The following is a 19216-nucleotide window of genomic DNA, read 5'->3' as shown; positions in this document are numbered from 1 at the left end:
TCCACTTTGAGAGCATTTTGTCCGCAAAGACTTGAGTGAGATTGTTCTCGCCTTGGCCCTTTCGAGATTGAGGCCATGCTGTTGAGTCTTTGTTTAGAAATAATTGCAAGCGCCGCTGATGAGTTGCTCTACTCGCGTGCAACCCTAGTTGGACAGTTGATTTGATAATCTATCCGTTATGGAGGGGATGATCTCAGGGTCCAGGCCCTTCGATGTGGATTGGAGCAAAGATGTACATACGTGACGGTGAGAAAAGATGTCTGATGTGTGAGGCTTCCATCTGCAAGGGTGTGCTCTTAGCGTCCGTTGGATACCCTAATCAGGAACCGTAAGGAAACGGCAGCTAGCTACTGTATTCTCGCAGGACTTGGCTTGGTTGATAATCGAGGCTTGTTAAGCTTCGGCCGGTGGAATACGGAATACCGAAAAGCTGGATAGCTTCGTCCGCGACTCGGACAAGGGCGTCGGAGTGACATGCATCAGGCAATCCTCGCATAAACCCGAGTCCCCTGCTTATAATTGAGCATTACGTTTCTGATATCTGCATCAAGCTTTGCCTTAACTTAGTCTAAGCAGCGGTCCCTGAATTCATCTCGCAACAAGGGAGAGAGCATGAGCCAGACAGCCTTGAAACAAAATCATAGACACAAGATCAAATCGCTTAGCGGAGGAGCAGCCGTTTTTTGACATTAGCCGAAGCCGGGATATGGCATGGTTCCGATTCAGCTTTTGTCTTTGGGCAGATGGCTTTTCAGCTGAAACTCCGTTACTGAGCTATCCAGACATTACAACAGTAATTGTCAAAACGGTGAGCGTAAGTGGGATGGTTGCTCGACGTCTCATCAACTACGTCATGCCGCAGCATTTAATTTCGTAAAGACCTGGTCGAGACTCGGCATCAGACTTTACGACCGTTGACGCGAGATCTGAACACGCAATTCTCCAAGAGCTGAAGGCACAAAACAAACCGTGATTCGCAGTAGATTCGTTCTCGACTCTAGCGACCTTTTCAGACGGAGGTTGGCAAAAGTCGAAATGGGCAGAGAGCGAAAAGGCGGAGATAAGTCAGTGGGAGAAAAGAAGCAAAAAACCGATGCGGGCCAGTGACGTTGACGATGGCGCCACGCGGATTTCTGGTTGGTTCAAGCCCAGACAAACAGATGCACACACGCCCCCATGCGCACCGTTCCATTATTTCTTTCCAGGTGGGGACCCTTGACGCTGCAATGACGATGTAGTCAGGGGGAAGACTCGAGAGACGGTGACAGATTCGATAGACAGAGGGGGGAGGATGAGCATCAGCGGGGGATGAAAGTGTGAAGATGATCTGGATCATCTTGGGACAGGGGAAAGAGATGATGGCATCTGCATGCTCGAATGAACTCTATTATAGTGCTCAATTGTAAGAATACGAGCGGGAAAGATGCCGTCGTTGGTTGAAGCTTGCGTAATAAGCTTCAATAATACATATTCTATCAGGCCAGTCAGGCTAGTACCTGCAGTTGCTACGACATTGTCAACAGAAAGAGTTTGATACCTTGAATGAATTGATTTATATTACACCTGTCAGAGTTTATCACCTGAAGCTATACTGAGCCTCAATGTCCTGAACTATTGGCCAGGTTGTACCAACGGACTCTCCCCCCTCAACCTCCACCGCCAGAAACCACCAAAAGATCAACCAAACACTTCAACAAGTAAAGGCAAGCGTGCAATTGCGAAATCAATGATCTTCAAGGGTCCTTCTGTCCATCTGCACGAACAGCACCAGAAACAAAAAACCGCACACACACACACACACACACACACACACACACAAACAACTCCGGACCGGCGTCTCTTACTCCCCCCCTTCTCCAGAAAGCAAGCGTCTATTCGCTTGGATAATCTTTACCACACGCGACCACCCCTAACCCCCAACGACCGTTCTCACCGGGAGCTGTTTCTGCAGTATTATCAGAACTGCTTGTGTCTGTTCAACTGGTTGGTTCCTCTCTCTTTTGCACCACCCACACAGTCCTAGTCGAAGCATGCCACTATGAGATCGTCGGTTCAGCAACAGAGTAAATGACACAGGAGAAAAGAGAGACCACTTTGGAAGTTGTCAGTGTTTATGCACTTTGACGTGCAGGTGTACGGTAGCCATGATCGACGTCGGTGACTGACTGTAACCCGACTAAAAAGCTTAGGCTACTGTAACGATATGCTTCTCTTCGTGCCTCTTTTTTCAGGCCTTCTTTCAGCCCTTTGGAGTTTCAGGATAAACAGGTCCCTTCTTGGATTCAGCCCTGGCAGAGAATCTGGTGATAACTTCTATCTTATCGTAGAATCGAACGATTCGGCTGTGAGTTTTCCAGGTTTTGATTGATGCAGGATTGCTTTGCTTTCTTTTTTCTGTACCGTCCGTTTTCTCGTCTCCCCACAGAGGACTCACTCCACTTGCAACGCTGACGCACGAGGACATGCGATACGGTAGGTTGCAGGGGACGTTACGGTAGGATCAGGGTACGTACAGGAGAGTTGGGAACCGTATTCATTTTGACAGCTGCAGATTTGGATTACAAACCTGTGTCCTCGGACATTATAAACGCCACGGATGCGAACCGCGAGCGACTATTTCTAATATAGGAGAGTCAAGACAGAATAGTCTGTGAGGTTCTAAAGTCTAATAAGTATTATCTAAGAAGGCAAATATAGAATAAAATATTTCTTTCCGTTCTATCACCCATTTGGGCTGTTGATTGCCCTCTCTCAGATCCTCCTTTCTCCACCGCACGTCATCGCCCGCGAGACGCCACCGTCGCCATCCCACTGACCCCGACGGTAACGGCGTTTTCACTGTACCACTGGCCGTGTGAGAGTGAGAGTGAGAGTGTGTGTACCCATAAACTTGTTGCCACCGTTCATCACCATTTCGAGCACTGCAGGCTGCATTTGTTCTTGTGAACGCCCTGTACGTGTGTTACAGCAACACAACACGCCTTTTCTGCTGTGCTCCCTGAACTCATCTCAACTCTCCTCAGCTCAGCAACATCTCTTTTGCTTCTTCTACACCGACTTGGAGACTGGGCAGCACTAAGTAAAGTCTGGGGCACCTTCAGTAACGTACGCCAGGACCCTTCGAATCTGAAATTCGGCTACCGTCTAATTTACTGTCGCAGCCTCTGACCTCCCCCTGGGTTTTAGGCCATCACCCCCTGACCCCTACCGGTGTTGACACCCCCAGCCAGCCCAGGCCCCCCCACCCCCCCTTCTTGGCTTGTTTCCAAGTCTTCCAGGGATCGGATTCATAGACCCCACCAACTGCCCGCTTCTCTTCTTGACCTAGCCTAGCCTAAAGGAAGAGGGTAGCCTTCGTTCATCCATCCATTCATCTTTATCTTTGGTGCATTTGCATTTCTTTAATCAACCTTGCCTTGCCTCGCCTTACTCACTCCCACACTACACTCGTACTACACTTCTCGGTCCTAGGTCCCCTCGCCCCCCCGAGACCCTTATTTAGCTGAAGCTAGACTTCCATTAGCTACTACTATTCTCGATATAACCGACTCCAAGTCCCCTTCTTCCCAATCCATCCATCACTTACTCACTTTAATCTAATTCTCGACCTCTTCACCATGGCCTTATGAGCCTCGCTCAGCCTCTCTTTACCCCTGCGTCTCCAGAGATGACGTCGACTACTCCGATCAACGCCTTCGCTATGCATGATACCAGGACTGGCGACCGGACGCCATTACACTATACAATGAAGACTCCCGCACGACACTCTCCCGGCGGACAGTCTCATTCTAATAATATTTCCCATTCACGATCTAATTCGTATAACATCAACCACTCCCATTCTCACTCTCAGACACTCCGACCTACCAAGTCAACAAAAACATCGACTCCTCTCGCCTCTCCCCGGATGCCCTACTCAGTCGGTCAGAATCACCCTCCACCCAAGCTTTCGCCTCGCGTGGTCTCCGACAACAGATCACCAAGTCCTAACTATTTTGGCCTCATCGTCGAATCAGCCAATGAGCGTGGAGACTCCTCCTCAGGACTCCCTAACGAGAATTGGAGCCCTTCATCATCAGTGAAATCCTTCCAGGCTGCGATTCCCAAGCAGGTCCCTCTTGATGCTAATCCCGAGTTCGAGGCCTTCAAGAGACAGGCTGACTTCAACCGGGGCAAGTCGTTTGCTCTCTCCACCAGTCACTATGCTCAGCCTTCAGTGACATCAAATGGATTTGCACCTGTGCGCCCTCGACCTCCCAGATGGCACACCCATGGAAGTGACACTGGCGGCCCATCGCCCTTTGGCCGTGGCTTGAGCTCTGCCAATGTTCGACCAGCCAGCCGGATGGATGTGGACCAGGACAGCCTAGGAGATTCGGCCTATGTGTCATCAGACTCGAAGCGTAATTCCGAATCATCTCTCTACGGCCATGTTCCAGCTCTGAACATGCCCCGATTCGACTCTCCACTACCAATGGACCCTTCACAGCAAAGAGCGAGTCTAACTCGATCTGAAGATCGCGACCCTCGGCTATCTGTAATGGAACATCGCCCGGATCCTCCTGATTCTCGAGATATTCGACGCTCTGCAACATTACCAGCAACACTGGAACCAGGACAGCCTCACATGATCACAGGTCAACAGCTAAGGGACATTCTTCAGAGTGTGAAGCCAGAAAGACTGCTTATTCTTGACCTTCGATCATCACAGAATTACGCCCAGTCCAGAATTCAAGGTGCTCTCAACCTTTGCATACCCACTACACTTCTTAAGCGAGCCACCTTCAACATTCAGAAACTCAAGCAGACTTTCCAGACTAGCTCTGACTCAGACAAGTTCTCTACCTGGAAGGATACTGACTACATCATTGTTTATGATGCCCACGCCTCCGACAAGCGCGATGCTATCACCGCTCAGAACATGATTAAGAAGTTCACGAGTGAGGGGTATGCCGGCGGCACCTGTATCCTCAAGGGTGGCTTCAACTCTTTCCAGGAGAACTTCCCTGACTTGGTCGATCACCAATCTGCAACTGGATCTCCTGGAAAACCCGGTCCTGGTCATGGAGGTATTGCACCTGTCATCGGCGGGGTCATGCTTCCCACTACTAGCAACGACGTGAACCCGTTCTTTTCCAACATTCGCCAGAACATGGACTTGGCTGATGGTGTTGGCCAATTGGATGTATCGCGACCTTCAGCCCTTGACTCACCCTCTCTTCCCCGTTGGCTACGAGAGGCCGCCGCGAAGCCTGACCACGGAAAGAAGGTTTCGGACAAGTTCCTGCATATTGAGGTTGACGAGCAATCTCGAATGAAGGCGGCCTATGCGGCTTTCAACCCTCAAAACAAGGATAAGCGAAGCCAGGTTCAACTCTGTGGTGTTGAAAAGGGTGTCAAGAATCGATACAAAGATATCTTGCCTTTCGAGCATGCTCGAGTGAAGTTGCAAGAGAAGCCTGAAGGTTCATGTGATTACATCAACGCAAGCCACCTCAAAGCTTCCCGAAGCAACAAGCAGTACATCGCCACTCAGGGACCACTCCCCGCCACTTTCGAGGTATGTCGCAAGCCGCTTACACTATGCGAGAGTTTGACTAACGTCTATTCAAGGACTTTTGGTCTGTCATTTGGCAGCAAGATGTGCGTGTAGTCGTCATGTTGACTGCAGAGTCTGAAGGCGGGCAGCTCAAGTGTCATCCTTACTGGAAGGGCAGAGACTTTGGAGCCATTAGACTGAAGCTTCTGTCTGAGAAGAAGGTATCTCTGGACATCGACAAGCATAGGTCCGATTCACATCACACGCCATCGGCTTCGGCCAGCGAACAGGGACGCAAGCGTGCAAACACCACGACAACATTCGAGTCTTCGACACCTACACCGAGACCAACTCAAGGCCCCGTGGAGACCCCCTACGTAATTGTTCGCAAGTTTGCACTTTCTCATACCGCCCATCCTTTTGCGCCCATTCGAGAGATTACTCACTTGCATTTCCCGTCGTGGCCTGACTTTGGTACACCTGCACAGCCATCGCACCTGTTGGCGCTGGTTGAGCTGGCCAATGTCATGCAGCGTTCTGCTCTGCCTGTTGAGACATCCTCGATGGTGGGATCCAAGATTACGTCACTTGAGTCACTCCCTATTACATGGTACGATGAGCCCGAGGCCGACTCTCGGGCACGACCAATGCTGGTACACTGTTCCGCTGGATGTGGTCGCACTGGAACATTCTGCACTGTCGACAGTGTTATTGATATGTTGAAGCGTCAGCGACAGGCCAAGATGGATTCGGTACGATCTCGTGATCATGACGGAGATGTCAATATGGGCGAGAATGGGGACATGTCACCCCGCTCTACCAAGCACTTTAACTTTTTCACCCCTGGTCAGCGATCCAACATGGAGAGAAAGGTGGCTCGAGGCGGCGCAAACATCAACATCGACTGGCTATACGACGATAGTGTGGATCTCGTCCAGAAGACGGTGGAGGATTTCCGAGAACAACGACTCAGCATGGTGCAGAGCCTGCGACAATATGTTCTCTGCTATGAGACAGTCCTCGAATGGGTAACGAGGATGAATGAGCGAGCGTCAAGCGCTCCAAATGGACGACTACGAAGTGGCAGCCTCCGCCACTAAGATCAGGACGCATGACGAATAAGTAACGGTTATTATGGAGCACATCTGCATAGGGCACATGGAATAATGCAACACACGGAAACTGGATGGATGGTACAGGCGTTTAATGGTTCAGCTGCGTACGATTCTATAAGGAGGCTAGCGCGGCGAGCATGCAATGCTTACGAAAGGGACATTATAAAAAATCAGCGTTAAGGGGGACCTTGACTTGATACTTACTATGAGTATGATTGGTTCTTAGGGGTTTCTGTATAGTAGAACAAAAAGGTACGATGGAAGGGGAACGGAGCAACCTTGGAATCATTGGACTTGCATAGTAGGATCATGAAAGGCTACGTTGCGTGTGCGATTAACATTGCGAGAGATTCGTTTATGTGAGATGTATGATAACAGAATAAGCCAAGTTAAATTGCAGTATCAAAACTGACACTATTGTCCTGAAGATATGGAGCCACGTCTGAATCTATTACATATTATCGTGGAGATATGTGAGCCCATCATTACAACAACAATAGAAAATGCTGGTAGTCCAAATACATCGATTTCCTAATTGGTCGTTGTATCTATCACGCGAGACGTAGAGGCGCATCTGGGTCCAATTGCAGCAAATCACCCAGAATGGCACAATGCACAATCGCAATCTTGGCTCCAAAAAGCGTCACGGGAGGGGAAACACGTGTGATGACGTCGTATCGAGTACACATGCATGAATCTGGGGAGGGATGGGCTTTTCGGTAAACCAAAGATAGAAATGTCATGGCTGGGGTATGAGACGAGACGAGACGGGCATGACCGGGCTGGCCAGCCTGGAGGGGCGCTTCGGTAAGCGGGAAAGGGCCTCGTTTCAGTAATCGTCGACTAACCTAGTGACAGTAGAAGAGGGAACGGATAAGGTTAGGTGATTTGCAGAATTGATGTGATTGATAATCGTGGAGACATGGTTCTGGTGGGTTCTTTGGAATGGATTAGAGCTCATCTTATAAGCTGACCTAACCAGACTCAACTCGCTATCGTGGACTCGCTGTAAGCCAGTGAGTGAGTCCGCTGGAGTTTAGTGGCCTAACCCCAGGCTCCCCGGGCAGCCCAGGGATCTTGACACATGCCCTGTCCATTGTCCACTGTCCACGAAGCTGGGGCGTCAAAGTTTCACAATGTTCCAAGGAAAAAAGGATTCTGCCTCAAGTAATAACAAACAACAAAAGAGGAAAAAGAAAACGTCTATGCTTTTGGTACTCGAAACTGGAACCTTCCCTCCTTATTGTTAACCCCCCACTTCCCTTCCCTCCCCTCCCCTCCCACTCTTTACATATCCCTTTAAGGTAGTCGCGGCGCATGCATCCATCTCATCGTTCTTGAAACGGGTGCCTTCCCTATCGTCGTCGCAAGCAGTGGAAAGAGCGGCACTTGGAAGCCACCAACTGCATATGCAACTGCAGCTGCAACGACGGGAAAGTGCGAGTCCAACGATAAGGAATTACACTTCATTGGCTTGACTCCCCCGCCATCACCTGGCACTTGGTGTCTTCTACTGTTTTCCCTCCTCCAACCTCACTCACTCACTTCCATTCTTTTCTCTTTCCATCTTATCTTTATTCACAATAGCCTGACGCTTTTGTAAGCTTTAATAAACGGCCTGTGCAATACTCATATTTTGTCTTCCGCATTCCCCTCGTTTCTACTCATCTGCGCCTTTATTATACGCATTCATCGCGACTTGTTGCGCATTCTCTCATTTCAACCCTCCATCCATTCTTTGGTGGGCTCGTTTAGCGGATTTGAGACCTCCCCGTTTTAGCCTTTCGCTGCTGATTCAGAACCACCCACGGATCCCACTGCGCCACCAGAGTTGCCCAGACGAAACGCTCCTAGTCTCTCAACCTTACTGTACGCTTTCAGCGCCCAGCCTGATCTCAAACCGGCCTCCCCCGTTTGGGCGTCGACAAGACGAATATCCCGCCCTGGGATTGACTTTACTTTTACCATTGATTTATTCTTTGGTAACATCACAACACAATCATCCAGCGGTGGTCATGTCACATCTGCCATCAGGCGCCGACACGATGCGCCGCCTCTCCCACGACCTGGCGGAGCCGTCGCGCAATATCGAAGAGTCAAACGGGGCGCCGGCGGACCATGAAATGGAAGATACACTCGATCTCTCCATGCCTCCTCCCGATGAGGAAGACGATGTCCTAGATGACGACTCCAGAATTTATACACCCCCTCCCCACATTGCCGCTCGCTTTTATCGCCCAACGCAGGCTCGTCGCAGAGATTCGGCTGCCTCGTCGCGCCGCAATTCAATCTCGTCTGCTCACTCGCGATGCTCTTCTATTCAACCATCAAGTCACCGAGGAGGTGAACAGAGCAAGCATGTCGCCCAGCATCTTCGCCGCGCCTCTTTTCTTGAGGACCGCAGGGCGCGACTTGCCGATCGAGCGGCGCATGCCGAAAAGGTTCGCCTTCGAGCGGCCCTGGCCAAAGCGACTCATCGAGATACTTCACTATCGGAGGAGCGAGCCATAGCGGCACAGCAGGCCAGGGAGCGCAATTTGGCAGAGATTGTCGCCAATTGTGCGGATGAGGTCAAGAAGGCAAAGCAGGTTGCCGAATTTATGAAGGAGAAGCGAGAGCAGGACATTTCCCGATTGAAGGCTCAGATCGAGGAGCGAATGGCTGAGGCAGAAAGACGAAGGGAAGAATTACGAACCAAGAATGCGTCTAAACGGAGTCGCGGGCAGAGTATCATGGCAAGGAAGCCCACAGATCCCATGCCCGATGCCGAGCAAGAGAGACGCAAGCTCACGGAAGATGAGGCCGCAAGGAGCATCCAATGGTGGTGGCGTGGCTGCCTCCGAAAGAGAGCCATCTCCGAGTTCAACAACCTCGGCTTGACCGTGGATGGCATTAGAGATACACACTTCGATACTGTCGTTGAGCTCCTGGCTCAGGAGCGGGTTCTTGTCATCACGGCACAATTGCTTAGACTGTGTGGTCTTGAGGAGGGTGAAACTGGTTCGGTTGGCGAGATGACAGCCGTTCGCACGTTTCTCAGTGCCTTCTTGATCCTTGGCCATCCCAATCAAGTTCTCAGCAACAAAAACGACAGTGGTGATGAAGACGTCGTTGATGTACTCAATTCTCATCGATTGCCTTCTACGGACCTTGCCAATCCTCAGTTGCAAGGCTTGGTGGGCAAGGCCCGTGACTTGCTCATTTCTTTTGAGAATACCCTCTCTCGCTTGACGTCCGCCAACAAATACACTATGCCACCTGCACTCAAGAAGAAACTTCCTGAGGCGTATGCCACTTTCTACAACGCTTTCATCGCTTGGAAATCTCGGGACTCTAATGCATTGATTGAGGTCATGCTTATGCAGTTTGTCGAACTTGACGCGATCTACCATACCGTCAAGGATACAACTGACGATGCTGCTACAGCTCTTTACAAGAAGAGCATCCAAGACAACCAGTTGATGCTCATAGTGCGGATCAAGAAACTAGCAGGTGCAGATAAGGGCAAAGATATGATATTCAAGGCGGTTGCTCAAGCCCGCAAAGATCGACTTGCCAAGAAGAAGACCGGAGACACAAAGCCCCGTGTGGCTGAGCACGCACCCGGGGAAGCAACTGAGACAGCTAAAAGTCTGGTCTCATCCGAGTCTCAAACACTGACTCCTCCTGCGACACCAGCCAGCAAAGCCCAGGAGAAGGCACCTGCGCCCAAGACAGGCCTCAATGGTCTATTGCCTAACAACAGGATTGTGGTGCATGAGCTGGCCATCAACAAGGAATATCAACTCTCGCCTGACGAATACCGAGAACAGCAATCGGAGCGTTCGAAATATATATATATGAAGATGCGGACCACTATGACAGATGACAACAGTGGAATTAATTTCCAAGTTTTTGCTCTTATCGCGAGCTACATCAAGGAAAGGCTCCAGCGTCTGCTCAAGCCGGGCAACTCCATGTATAACCTTATCGGTGAAATTCTGGACCCCGAGATGGCAGAGCGACAATTCGCCCTCGGCAACTTCTCATACGAGAAATTCTTCACTGCGATGTCGTCACTTCTGCCCAAACTATGTGCCCCTTTTCGCGATGAAGAGGTTCAGGACTTGATCCAGAACAAACTTGCAGATGGCGACATCATCGATCGAGTTGAGGCCCTCAACGGATTTATTGATGTAATGCTCTGCGACTACATCAACTATCTTTTGCGAACTGCTGCACCTCAGCTTATCCAATCCGCGGCACCATATGAATCTAAGAGGTTCGCTGAGGATTTTGAGAAAGGCGAGCTTGGCCTCGCTGCAGCCGAGGCGACGTGGAAGGCTTCGCGAGCAAAGGTTCTTGCAGAAGTTCAGAAGAGGGACCCAGAGGGAATCAACCATACGAGGTCGCGACCAAATGCTGGAAAGTTCTATGCGCAGATGCTCGTGGACATCTTTACCAGGATCTCTCCCCCGCCCATTGAGGAGGTTCCAGAGATGCTTCGTCTAGATTACAACCGCATCGGCCAAGTATCTACCACTATCCAGCGGGTTATTACCGCTGGTGCTGTTCTGCTGCAGTGCAAGAACCTCTTGAAGCGGGATGTTCGTTCTTCATGGAAGATGGAAGCAACACGCATCATGGCTGTTCTCGAGGCTGGCCATCCCCTCCAAGCCACTGTGGACGGTGTGATGGCTGCCCTTGAGTCTGGACGTTCCATGCCGACGGCTACCAAGAGCCACCTCCGCGCTCTTGTTACCAAGGTTCTGACTGCCAGTCAAGACATGGCACAGAACGGAAACGAGCCTAGAGAACCTGTCTTGCGACTATTGCTCACCCGCCTTCGTAGCAACATTCTTGCCCGCCTCGCTGCAGGATCAGCAAGCGAGAAGGTCAAGGCGGCCAACACGGCTGGCGAGAAGCTAGCCAGTCTCGGACTTTCTGAGTTTGTTGATCGAGTTAGAGAGATTTCGAACTTACTGGAGAAGATTGGAACAGTTGACAGAGCAGCCCATGGGCCTTGGTGGGATGCCGTGGCGACAAAGGTTGAGCAAGAAGAGATGTCGACATAGATGTAATGGATTGGATTGTTTTGATAGGGATTATGCATGATGAGCAATAAGGATGCATGGTATTTGGAGGTTAGCGTTTGATTCTTTCAATCAGGCAGGAATGGGTTTGCTTTTACTGGGAAGCGCTTTTGAACTTGGGTTGCATGGCGTACTGGTATGGAAAGCCAATATGGCTTACTTGGTGGAATTGGATCAAGCTTGTCCCTTCAAAGAAGTGTGGCAGTGTTGATGGGTAGCTCATGGGATCGGCAAATTGCACTTTGGCTGGAATAATGGATAGAATGTTATTTCAACTGAGCGGTAGAAGCGTACACTATATCTGGTTTCAGAATTCAATCATAAGAAAGCAACAGCAAGCATAGTGACAATTGCACTTTTGACCACTATGAATTGGGTAACATCGTGCCTAAGAAAGAAAACAATTACCTCAAAGATTGAGTAAGCGTAAAATAATAGAAAATTGTACAAAACTTTGAATAATCTATGATAAATTTATCCCAAGGTCTTCCAGATTACAGTTAGGAGGACATTCTGCTATCGCTAACCCTCTCCCAGTTTGCTTCATGTCACAATTTCATACATCCACTGTTTGCTATAGACTTGAATGATCTCTGTATGAGTAGCCGACTCGATATGATTGTGGTTTCTCTCACTCCTCTTGAGTTAGGTACTAAATTACCCTATCTCATGATGTACAGTGCAAAATGAATGTCATGACACAATACACACGGCTCGGCCATCTCGCTTGTCGCCGGCAATACGGCATACCAAACGGCCCTGAGCCTTACGTTGACCCGAAAATTTCGACACAGCATCGACACTCTCTTAATACTGATACGATACTGGGGGCAGCTACGCTACAAAAGTGCCGTCAATGGGGGCTCTCAGTTGCTAAAAGAGGATATCATTGGCATCCCATAAGAGTTCACCCATCAACGACCTGCCCAATTGCGACGGCGCATCACACCTGAAAAGGGTGAAGGATCCGGGCCAAAATGTCGTCCTCGAAGGGCCTTTTGCGACATCTGCCTCTGCCTCTACGTCTGTGGAGCAATTGTAGCCCACTATCGGTGATTACACGGCAGACGGCACCGTCTGTATCTGTTTCTGTTTCTCAAGGAATCGTCAACTGTGGTATATTTTCGAGAGGTCTTGCTTCACTTGTAAATGGTCAAGTGAAGCCGTTGAATAGTCGCCGTGATAATGGACGGCCTATGCCAATCGGTATTCGGAGGTACGTTATCCCTTCCATGATAGAGCTCCCGTCTCCTGTGGTTCCGCTGGAGATAGAAAGGGAGGGGCAGCTGGGATCTTAACGGAAACCGGCCCACACCCCACCAGCCGCGGGGTCCTTTCTACACGGCAACGCATCATCACGCTCTTGTTTGCTCTGCCTACATTACCTCACCTACTAGTCCATTGCCCTTTTGTCAAGCTATATCTTGCCGCCTGTTCCACTCTCACATCATCTGTCTCCTGCAATTTCTTCTCTATTCTCATTATACCCCATTGTTCTTGTGAACAACTCGAGACTCGCTAAGCAAAAGCTCAGAGCTATAGCTTGCTAACACAACAAGCAGTCTTGTTCCCAAGATCTCTGACCGAGCTTGTTCCGCCCACGCCAGACTCGCCCGCAACGAAACAATGACTGACCGCGATGTTCTCCCCGACAATGTCAAGCCCAAGCACTATGATCTCTCCTTGAGGGATCTCGAGTTCACCAACTGGACTTACCAGGGAACCGTTACGTACGTCACGCCTCCTCTACCCCTCATCGTGAAGCTAGCTCTAACAGCTCTACAGTATCGACTCAGAAATCACAAAGCCCACCAAGGAAATCATCGTCAACACTCTCGAACTCAAGCTCTCTCACGCCAAGGTCTCCGTCGACTCCAAGACATTCGAATCTACAAAGTTCGACTATGACTCCAAGGCTCAGCGCTCTACCATCACCTTTGACGAGGAGCTCCCCGTCGCTTCCAAGGCTTCCCTGATCATCGAGTTCGAGGGTATCATCAACAATGAGATGGCTGGTTTCTACCGCAGCAAGTACAAGCCTGCCGAGACTCCTTCTGCTTCGGTTCCCAGCGATGGTGAATGGCACTACATGTTCAGCACACAGTTCGAGGCTTGTGATGCCCGCCGAGCTTTCCCTTGCTTCGACGAGCCCAACCTCAAGGCCACTTTTGATTTCGATATTGAGATTCCTTCCGACCAGGTTGCTCTGAGCAACATGCCTGTCAAGGAGACTCGACCTTCAAAGGATGGCTGGAACATTGTATCATTCGAGACCTCTCCCGTCATGAGCACTTATCTGCTGGCCTGGGCTGTCGGTGATTTTGAGTACATCGAGGCCTTCACCGACCGCAAGTACGACGGCAAGCAGATTCCTGTCCGTGTCTACACCACCCGCGGTCTCAAGGAGCAGGGTCAGTGGGCTCTCGAGCACGCTCCCAAGATCATTGACTTCTTCTCCGAGATCTTCGACATCGACTACCCTCTGCCCAAGTCCGATTTGATTGCTGTTCACGAGTTCACACACGGCGCCATGGAGAACTGGGGTCTCGTCACCTACCGCACTACCCAGGTTCTCTACGATGAGAAGACCTCTGATCCTCGATTCAAGAACGCCGTCGCCTATGTCGTCGCTCATGAGCTTGCTCACCAGTGGTTCGGCAACCTTGTCACCATGGATTGGTGGGATGAGCTCTGGCTCAACGAGGGTTTCGCTACCTGGGTCGGTTGGCATGCTGTTGACCATCTGCACCCCGACTGGCAAGTCTGGGCTCAGTTTGTCAACGAGGGTATGGAGGCTGCTTTCCGTCTAGATGGTATCCGTGCCAGTCACCCTATCCACGTTCCTGTCCGGGATGCTCTCGACGTCAACCAGATTTTCGATTCCATCAGCTACCTTAAGGGTTGCTCTGCCATTCGCATGCTTGCCAACCACCTTGGTGTCGAGACTTTCCTCAAGGGTGTTTCTAACTACCTGAAGGCTCACGCCTATGGAAACGCTAAGACTACTGCTCTGTGGAACGCTCTTGGCGAGGCCTCTGGCAAGAACGTCAATGAGCTCATGAACCCTTGGATCTCTAAGATCGGTCACCCCGTCCTTACTGTTGCTGAAGAGCCTGGTCAGATCTCTGTCAAGCAGTCTCGATTCCTGTCTACCGGAGATGTTAAGCCTGAGGATGACACCACCACCTGGTGGGTTCCTCTCGGCCTTGAAGGCAAGAAGGACCATGCCGGTATCGCCTCTCTGTCTCTCACCACCAAGGAGGACACCATCCGTGACGTTGACGAGGACTTTTACAAGCTTAACAGCGGTGCCACTGGTTTCTACCGTGTCAACTACCCCCCTGAGCGCCTCGCCAAGCTGAGCAATCAGCTGGATAAGCTCAGCACCGAGGACAAAATCTCCATCATTGGTTCCACCGCCGACCTTGCTTTTGCTGGCAACGGCACCACCCCTGCTCTTCTGACCTTCCTCGAGGGATTCGGAAAGGAGAACCACACTCTGGTCTGGCGCCAGGTTCTTGACTCCATTGGTGGTGTCAAGTCCGTTTTCGGAGAGGATGAGTCTATCAAGAAGGCCCTGGATAAGTTCACCCTGAAGCTCATTGATCAGAAGGTCAAGGAAGTTGGTTGGGAGTTCCCTGAGGGCGAGGACTACCTCACCGGTATCTTGCGAAAGGAGATTATTGGAGTTGCCGTTGCCTGCGGCCACCCTGCGTAAGTGTCTTGCATCCGTAGCTTGACTGGACTAACATGAGTAGTGTCACCGAGGAGGCCCTGAAGCGCTTCAATACCTGGGTTGAGAACCCCGAGGCTGGCTCTATCCCCGCTCCTATCCGTACTGCTATCTGGCGCGCTGCCATCATGAAGGAGCCTGCCCGTACTGTTGAGATTCTCAAGAAGGAGTGGTTCAACACCAAGTCTATTGACGGCAAGCTTCTCTCCCTCAGCGTTCTCGGCACTGTCAAGGACGCTGAGCTCCTCACCAAGGAGGTCATTCCCTTCAACTTCAACGAGTCTCCTCCCTCCAACGCCGTCCCTGCCGGAGACATGCACGTCCTCGGTGGCTCTGTCGCTAGCAACGTCATCGGCCGTCCTTTGCAATGGAAGTTCATGCAGGATAACTGGGATGCCGTCATCACCAAGCTTGGCAACCCCGTCGTTGTCGACCGATACATGAAGCTCAGTCTGGGCAGCTTCACCAATGTGTCTGCTGTTGACGAGATTGAGAAGTTCATGGCCGACAAGGATACCAGCAGCTTCAACCGAACTCTGGAAACTGTCAAGGATAAGATCCGTGGACGTGCTGCGTACCGTGAGCGTGACTCTGACAAGCTCAAGGAGTGGCTCAGCGCTCATGGATATGCTTGACTGTGTAAACTATGATATTGGAAACACGTTTGTAACAAAAGTTAAATACCATTGAAATATGACGATTGTTGAGATTCTTCAAAGTTTGGCTCGAGGGCTGCCCTGACGTCTGGAACCGTTGACAGTTTTTGCTGGGATCTGAAAATTGGCGTACCTGAAACGACAGAACATCTCGACTTTGTCAAAGGATCAAACCTAACAGCTTCTGCTCACAGTATCCCAACTTGATATCTGATTTTACTTAGCCATGGCCCTGAAGATCCTGGTGTTTGGGCCTGAATCACAGCGAAGGTGTAAGCCTAAACGATATAGTAGTAAACTCGGAATCCAATCTCAACGATTCCACAACAGGTTCTTTGGAACCTTGATCGGTCTGGTGGTCTAGTGGTATGATTCTCGCTTAGGGTAAACCCTACAGCACAGCTTGCGAGAGGTCCCGGGTTCAATCCCCGGCCAGACCCTTCCTTACTTTTGCAGTATGACCGTAATTAAATAGGAAACTGTTTCTTTTTAGCATTCGTAATGGTTTTCCACCTCAGAATGCTGCTTTTGAATAGAATGTGATTTCTTTTGATACATATGCGCATAACGAAGTGCATGCGGTGTGACGGTCATCTACCCTTTCACTTTTAGGTGAGCAGTGAAGAAATAGACAATATATGCTTACATCCTCTAGAGGTGTCCGAATTTCCAGTCAGAGAAGAACCAAAGGTCAATGAATACTAAGACAGCTTAAACTAGTAATTGAGACATAGCTGGCCTGCCAACGAGCATATCCATATGTCGACGTACCACTAGATGAGTAACTGATGCAAGAGACAGTGACTCAACAGGCGATGAGGACCATAAGAGAAGAGGAGGTCTGTAGATATGAGAAAGGCAAATGAGTCGAGGTCTTAAATTGACGAGCAATAGTTGAGTCAACAAAAAAATTCTTACAGCTGGAGTCAATGTCCTTAAAGATCAAGAAAATGGCAAAGCTTTAGAGGAGAGCCTGATTAGAGCATGTCTTTGATGGACTGGGTAAGGAGGCACTGGGCCTTTCGACCTCTTTAAATAGACTTGAGATGATAGGTAGGACTTTCGGAACAATATAGACAACAGTGAGGATAGACATGGATGGTGCAGAATCTCAACTCGGGCAGTCTTAGAAAATATACACAACTTCAATCTCTCACTGAATAGCGATGCATTAACTCATAACTATATCCTAAATTATACCTTCAAGATATCCACATTATTCGAAATCCAATCATATTGCGCCGTCCTGAAGTTATCATCAATGATACTGTTCTTATTCGCCGTCTCAAACCACATAAGCTTCTTACTCCCCTTCCACTCCGGCCAATCAGCATACTTAGTGACGCCCTTATTAGGATCCAAGTTATACACAAAGTTGAAATAATACGTCCTGATACTGCGCATAGCGTTATTCGGCCAGATGCCAAAGAAAACTTGTAGCAGATCAGAACCGTGCATCGTTCCGAGAATAGGAGTGCCGTAGTTGTAGCTTGCGAGGTAAGACCATGCTGGGACGTCGGGGTTCTGCTCAGCTGCTGTTTGGAGAAAGATTCGACGGGTGAGAGAGAAGACCAAGTCGCCGAAGATGGCGGCGCGGCGCTTGAACATGGGGAAGACTTCGTTGAGGAGAGATGTTCGGAAGGGACTTCCTGCGCTGAGGGCGGTGGGATATGTGTTTACCAGAGCGGTCAATTGCTCCTTGGTGGCTTTTTGGAAGTATAGTTGCTGGAGGTAATCGACGAACTTGGCTGTGGTGGTCAAGTTTGGCTGGAAGAGAGCAAAGAGAGTGCCTTCGTCTTCCTGGTTACCATTGATCATGGGAACAGCGTGGTAACGACCTGATGCGATGAGTGCTTCTGGACTATCAGGAAGAACTGTACCATCTGGGCGAGGGAGGTATGATAGAGCGAGTGAGTTGTACGACAAGAGCCCGGGAACAGAGTTTGCTGCGTTCAAGAACTTGTCGTAGCTCAGACCCCGAAGACAAGCGAGGGTATCAGAGGATCCAGAGCATCCGCCCGATTTCACAACTGCGTCGTAGATAGCCTGTGCCTTGTCGCTGTCCACTGGCTCCGCGGGGGCAACACTGCCAGAGTTCATGATGGCGCCGCGGAAAAGGGGCTTGCCGTTGTAATCGGCATCACCGCCGTAGAGAACCATCTGATCGAGCACTGAGATGGCACCAGCGGATTCTCCCCAGATAGTGACCTTGTCAGGATCACCACCGAAGGAAGCAATGTTATCTGCAACCCACTGAAGACCCATTCGCTGATCAAGAAGACCCAAGTTCGAACTTCCATCCTTCTTGATCTCGGCACCTGGCATGAATCCGAAACCAGCCACGCGGTAGTTGACAGCAACGTAGATAAAAGGTTGGTCCTGATCGATGGCAGTGCCCAAAAGACTGGTTCCATCGTACATAGCGCTTGAACCAAGTTCAAAGCCACCGCCAAAGATCCAGAATAGCACAGGGAGTTTATCGCCAGCTTTGGTACCAGCTGGTCGCTGAACAGTCATGGTAAGACAATCCTCCTGACCCGTGATGGGAGTAAGGAAGGGAATAGACAAAAAGTCTGATAGAAACTTGGAGATGACATCTTGGGCACCAGACGAGATGAACATCTGAGGACATGACGGGCCAACAAGTCCTGAAGCGTCAAAGTTGCCCAGAGGCTTGGACAGTTTCTTTGGTGGTTTAAGTCGCAGAGAACCGGTTGGTGGATCCGCAAAGGGAATTCCTCTGAAGGAGTCAACTTTGCCAGAACTCGAGCCGATGACAGTTCCAGAAGGAACAGCGACTGTGACTTTGGCAGCTCGTTCTTCAAGAGCTGGCGTGGCTGGTTCAACGGGCTGAAGATCCGGAATTGCATCTGGTGCAGGGAGAGGAGCTGGAACAGCTACCACAGCCGTGAGAAGGCCGAAGCCAGAGACAAGACTTGTAAACTTCATCGTGAAGCTCAAGCAACTGTAAACTGACAGAGCCTAGAGTGTAGGAGTGGTTGGAACAAAAGTCTGAACTAAACCACCACGGAGAGAGCCGTACACAATAAAGTTTAAGTCCTCTCAAGGGCCAAAACAACAAGTCAACAGACACTGAACCC

At 50.2% G+C, this 19216-nt stretch overlaps 4 protein-coding genes and 1 non-coding gene across 5 annotated transcripts; 4 read left to right on the top strand and 1 right to left on the bottom strand.

Moving 5' to 3' along the window:
* Nucleotides 1-3667: 3667 nt before the first annotated feature.
* Nucleotides 3668-6639, top strand: FPRO_00297 (putative protein-tyrosine-phosphatase; the record flags this gene model as incomplete). The annotated part of the gene is made up of 2 exons (XM_031225547.1): nt 3668-5560; nt 5614-6639. 2 exons carry the CDS (start codon nt 3668-3670, stop codon nt 6637-6639), a joined length of 2919 nt encoding a protein of 972 aa, XP_031076173.1.
* Nucleotides 6640-8669: 2030 nt separating this feature from the next.
* Nucleotides 8670-11708, top strand: FPRO_00298 (uncharacterized protein; the record flags this gene model as incomplete). Its single annotated transcript, XM_031225546.1, has 1 exon — nt 8670-11708. One exon carries the CDS (start codon nt 8670-8672, stop codon nt 11706-11708), a length of 3039 nt encoding a protein of 1012 aa, XP_031076172.1.
* Nucleotides 11709-12703: 995 nt separating this feature from the next.
* FPRO_00299 (uncharacterized protein) lies at nt 12704-16094 on the top strand (the record flags this gene model as incomplete). Its single annotated transcript, XM_031225545.1, has 4 exons — nt 12704-12942; nt 13289-13456; nt 13512-15440; nt 15485-16094. The coding sequence occupies 4 exons, from the start codon at nt 12704-12706 to the stop codon at nt 16092-16094; spliced, it is 2946 nt and encodes a 981-aa protein (XP_031076171.1).
* A 370-nt stretch (nt 16095-16464) lies between these two features.
* Nucleotides 16465-16555, top strand: tRNA. The gene is given in 2 exon segments: nt 16465-16500; nt 16520-16555. It is a non-coding gene; the product is annotated as a tRNA-Pro (tRNA).
* A 754-nt stretch (nt 16556-17309) lies between these two features.
* Nucleotides 17310-19064, bottom strand: FPRO_00300 (putative triacylglycerol lipase V precursor; the record flags this gene model as incomplete). Its single annotated transcript, XM_031225544.1, has 1 exon — nt 17310-19064. One exon carries the CDS (start codon nt 19062-19064, stop codon nt 17310-17312), a length of 1755 nt encoding a protein of 584 aa, XP_031076170.1.
* Between the last annotated feature and the right edge of the window lie 152 nt (nt 19065-19216).

This window comes from Fusarium proliferatum (assembly GCF_900067095.1).
Source record: "Fusarium proliferatum ET1 genome assembly, contig: FPRO_scaffold001, whole genome shotgun sequence".
NCBI classification, from domain to species: Eukaryota; Fungi; Ascomycota; class Sordariomycetes; order Hypocreales; family Nectriaceae; genus Fusarium; species Fusarium proliferatum.
This window is presented reverse-complemented; position numbering and strand designations above follow the sequence as displayed.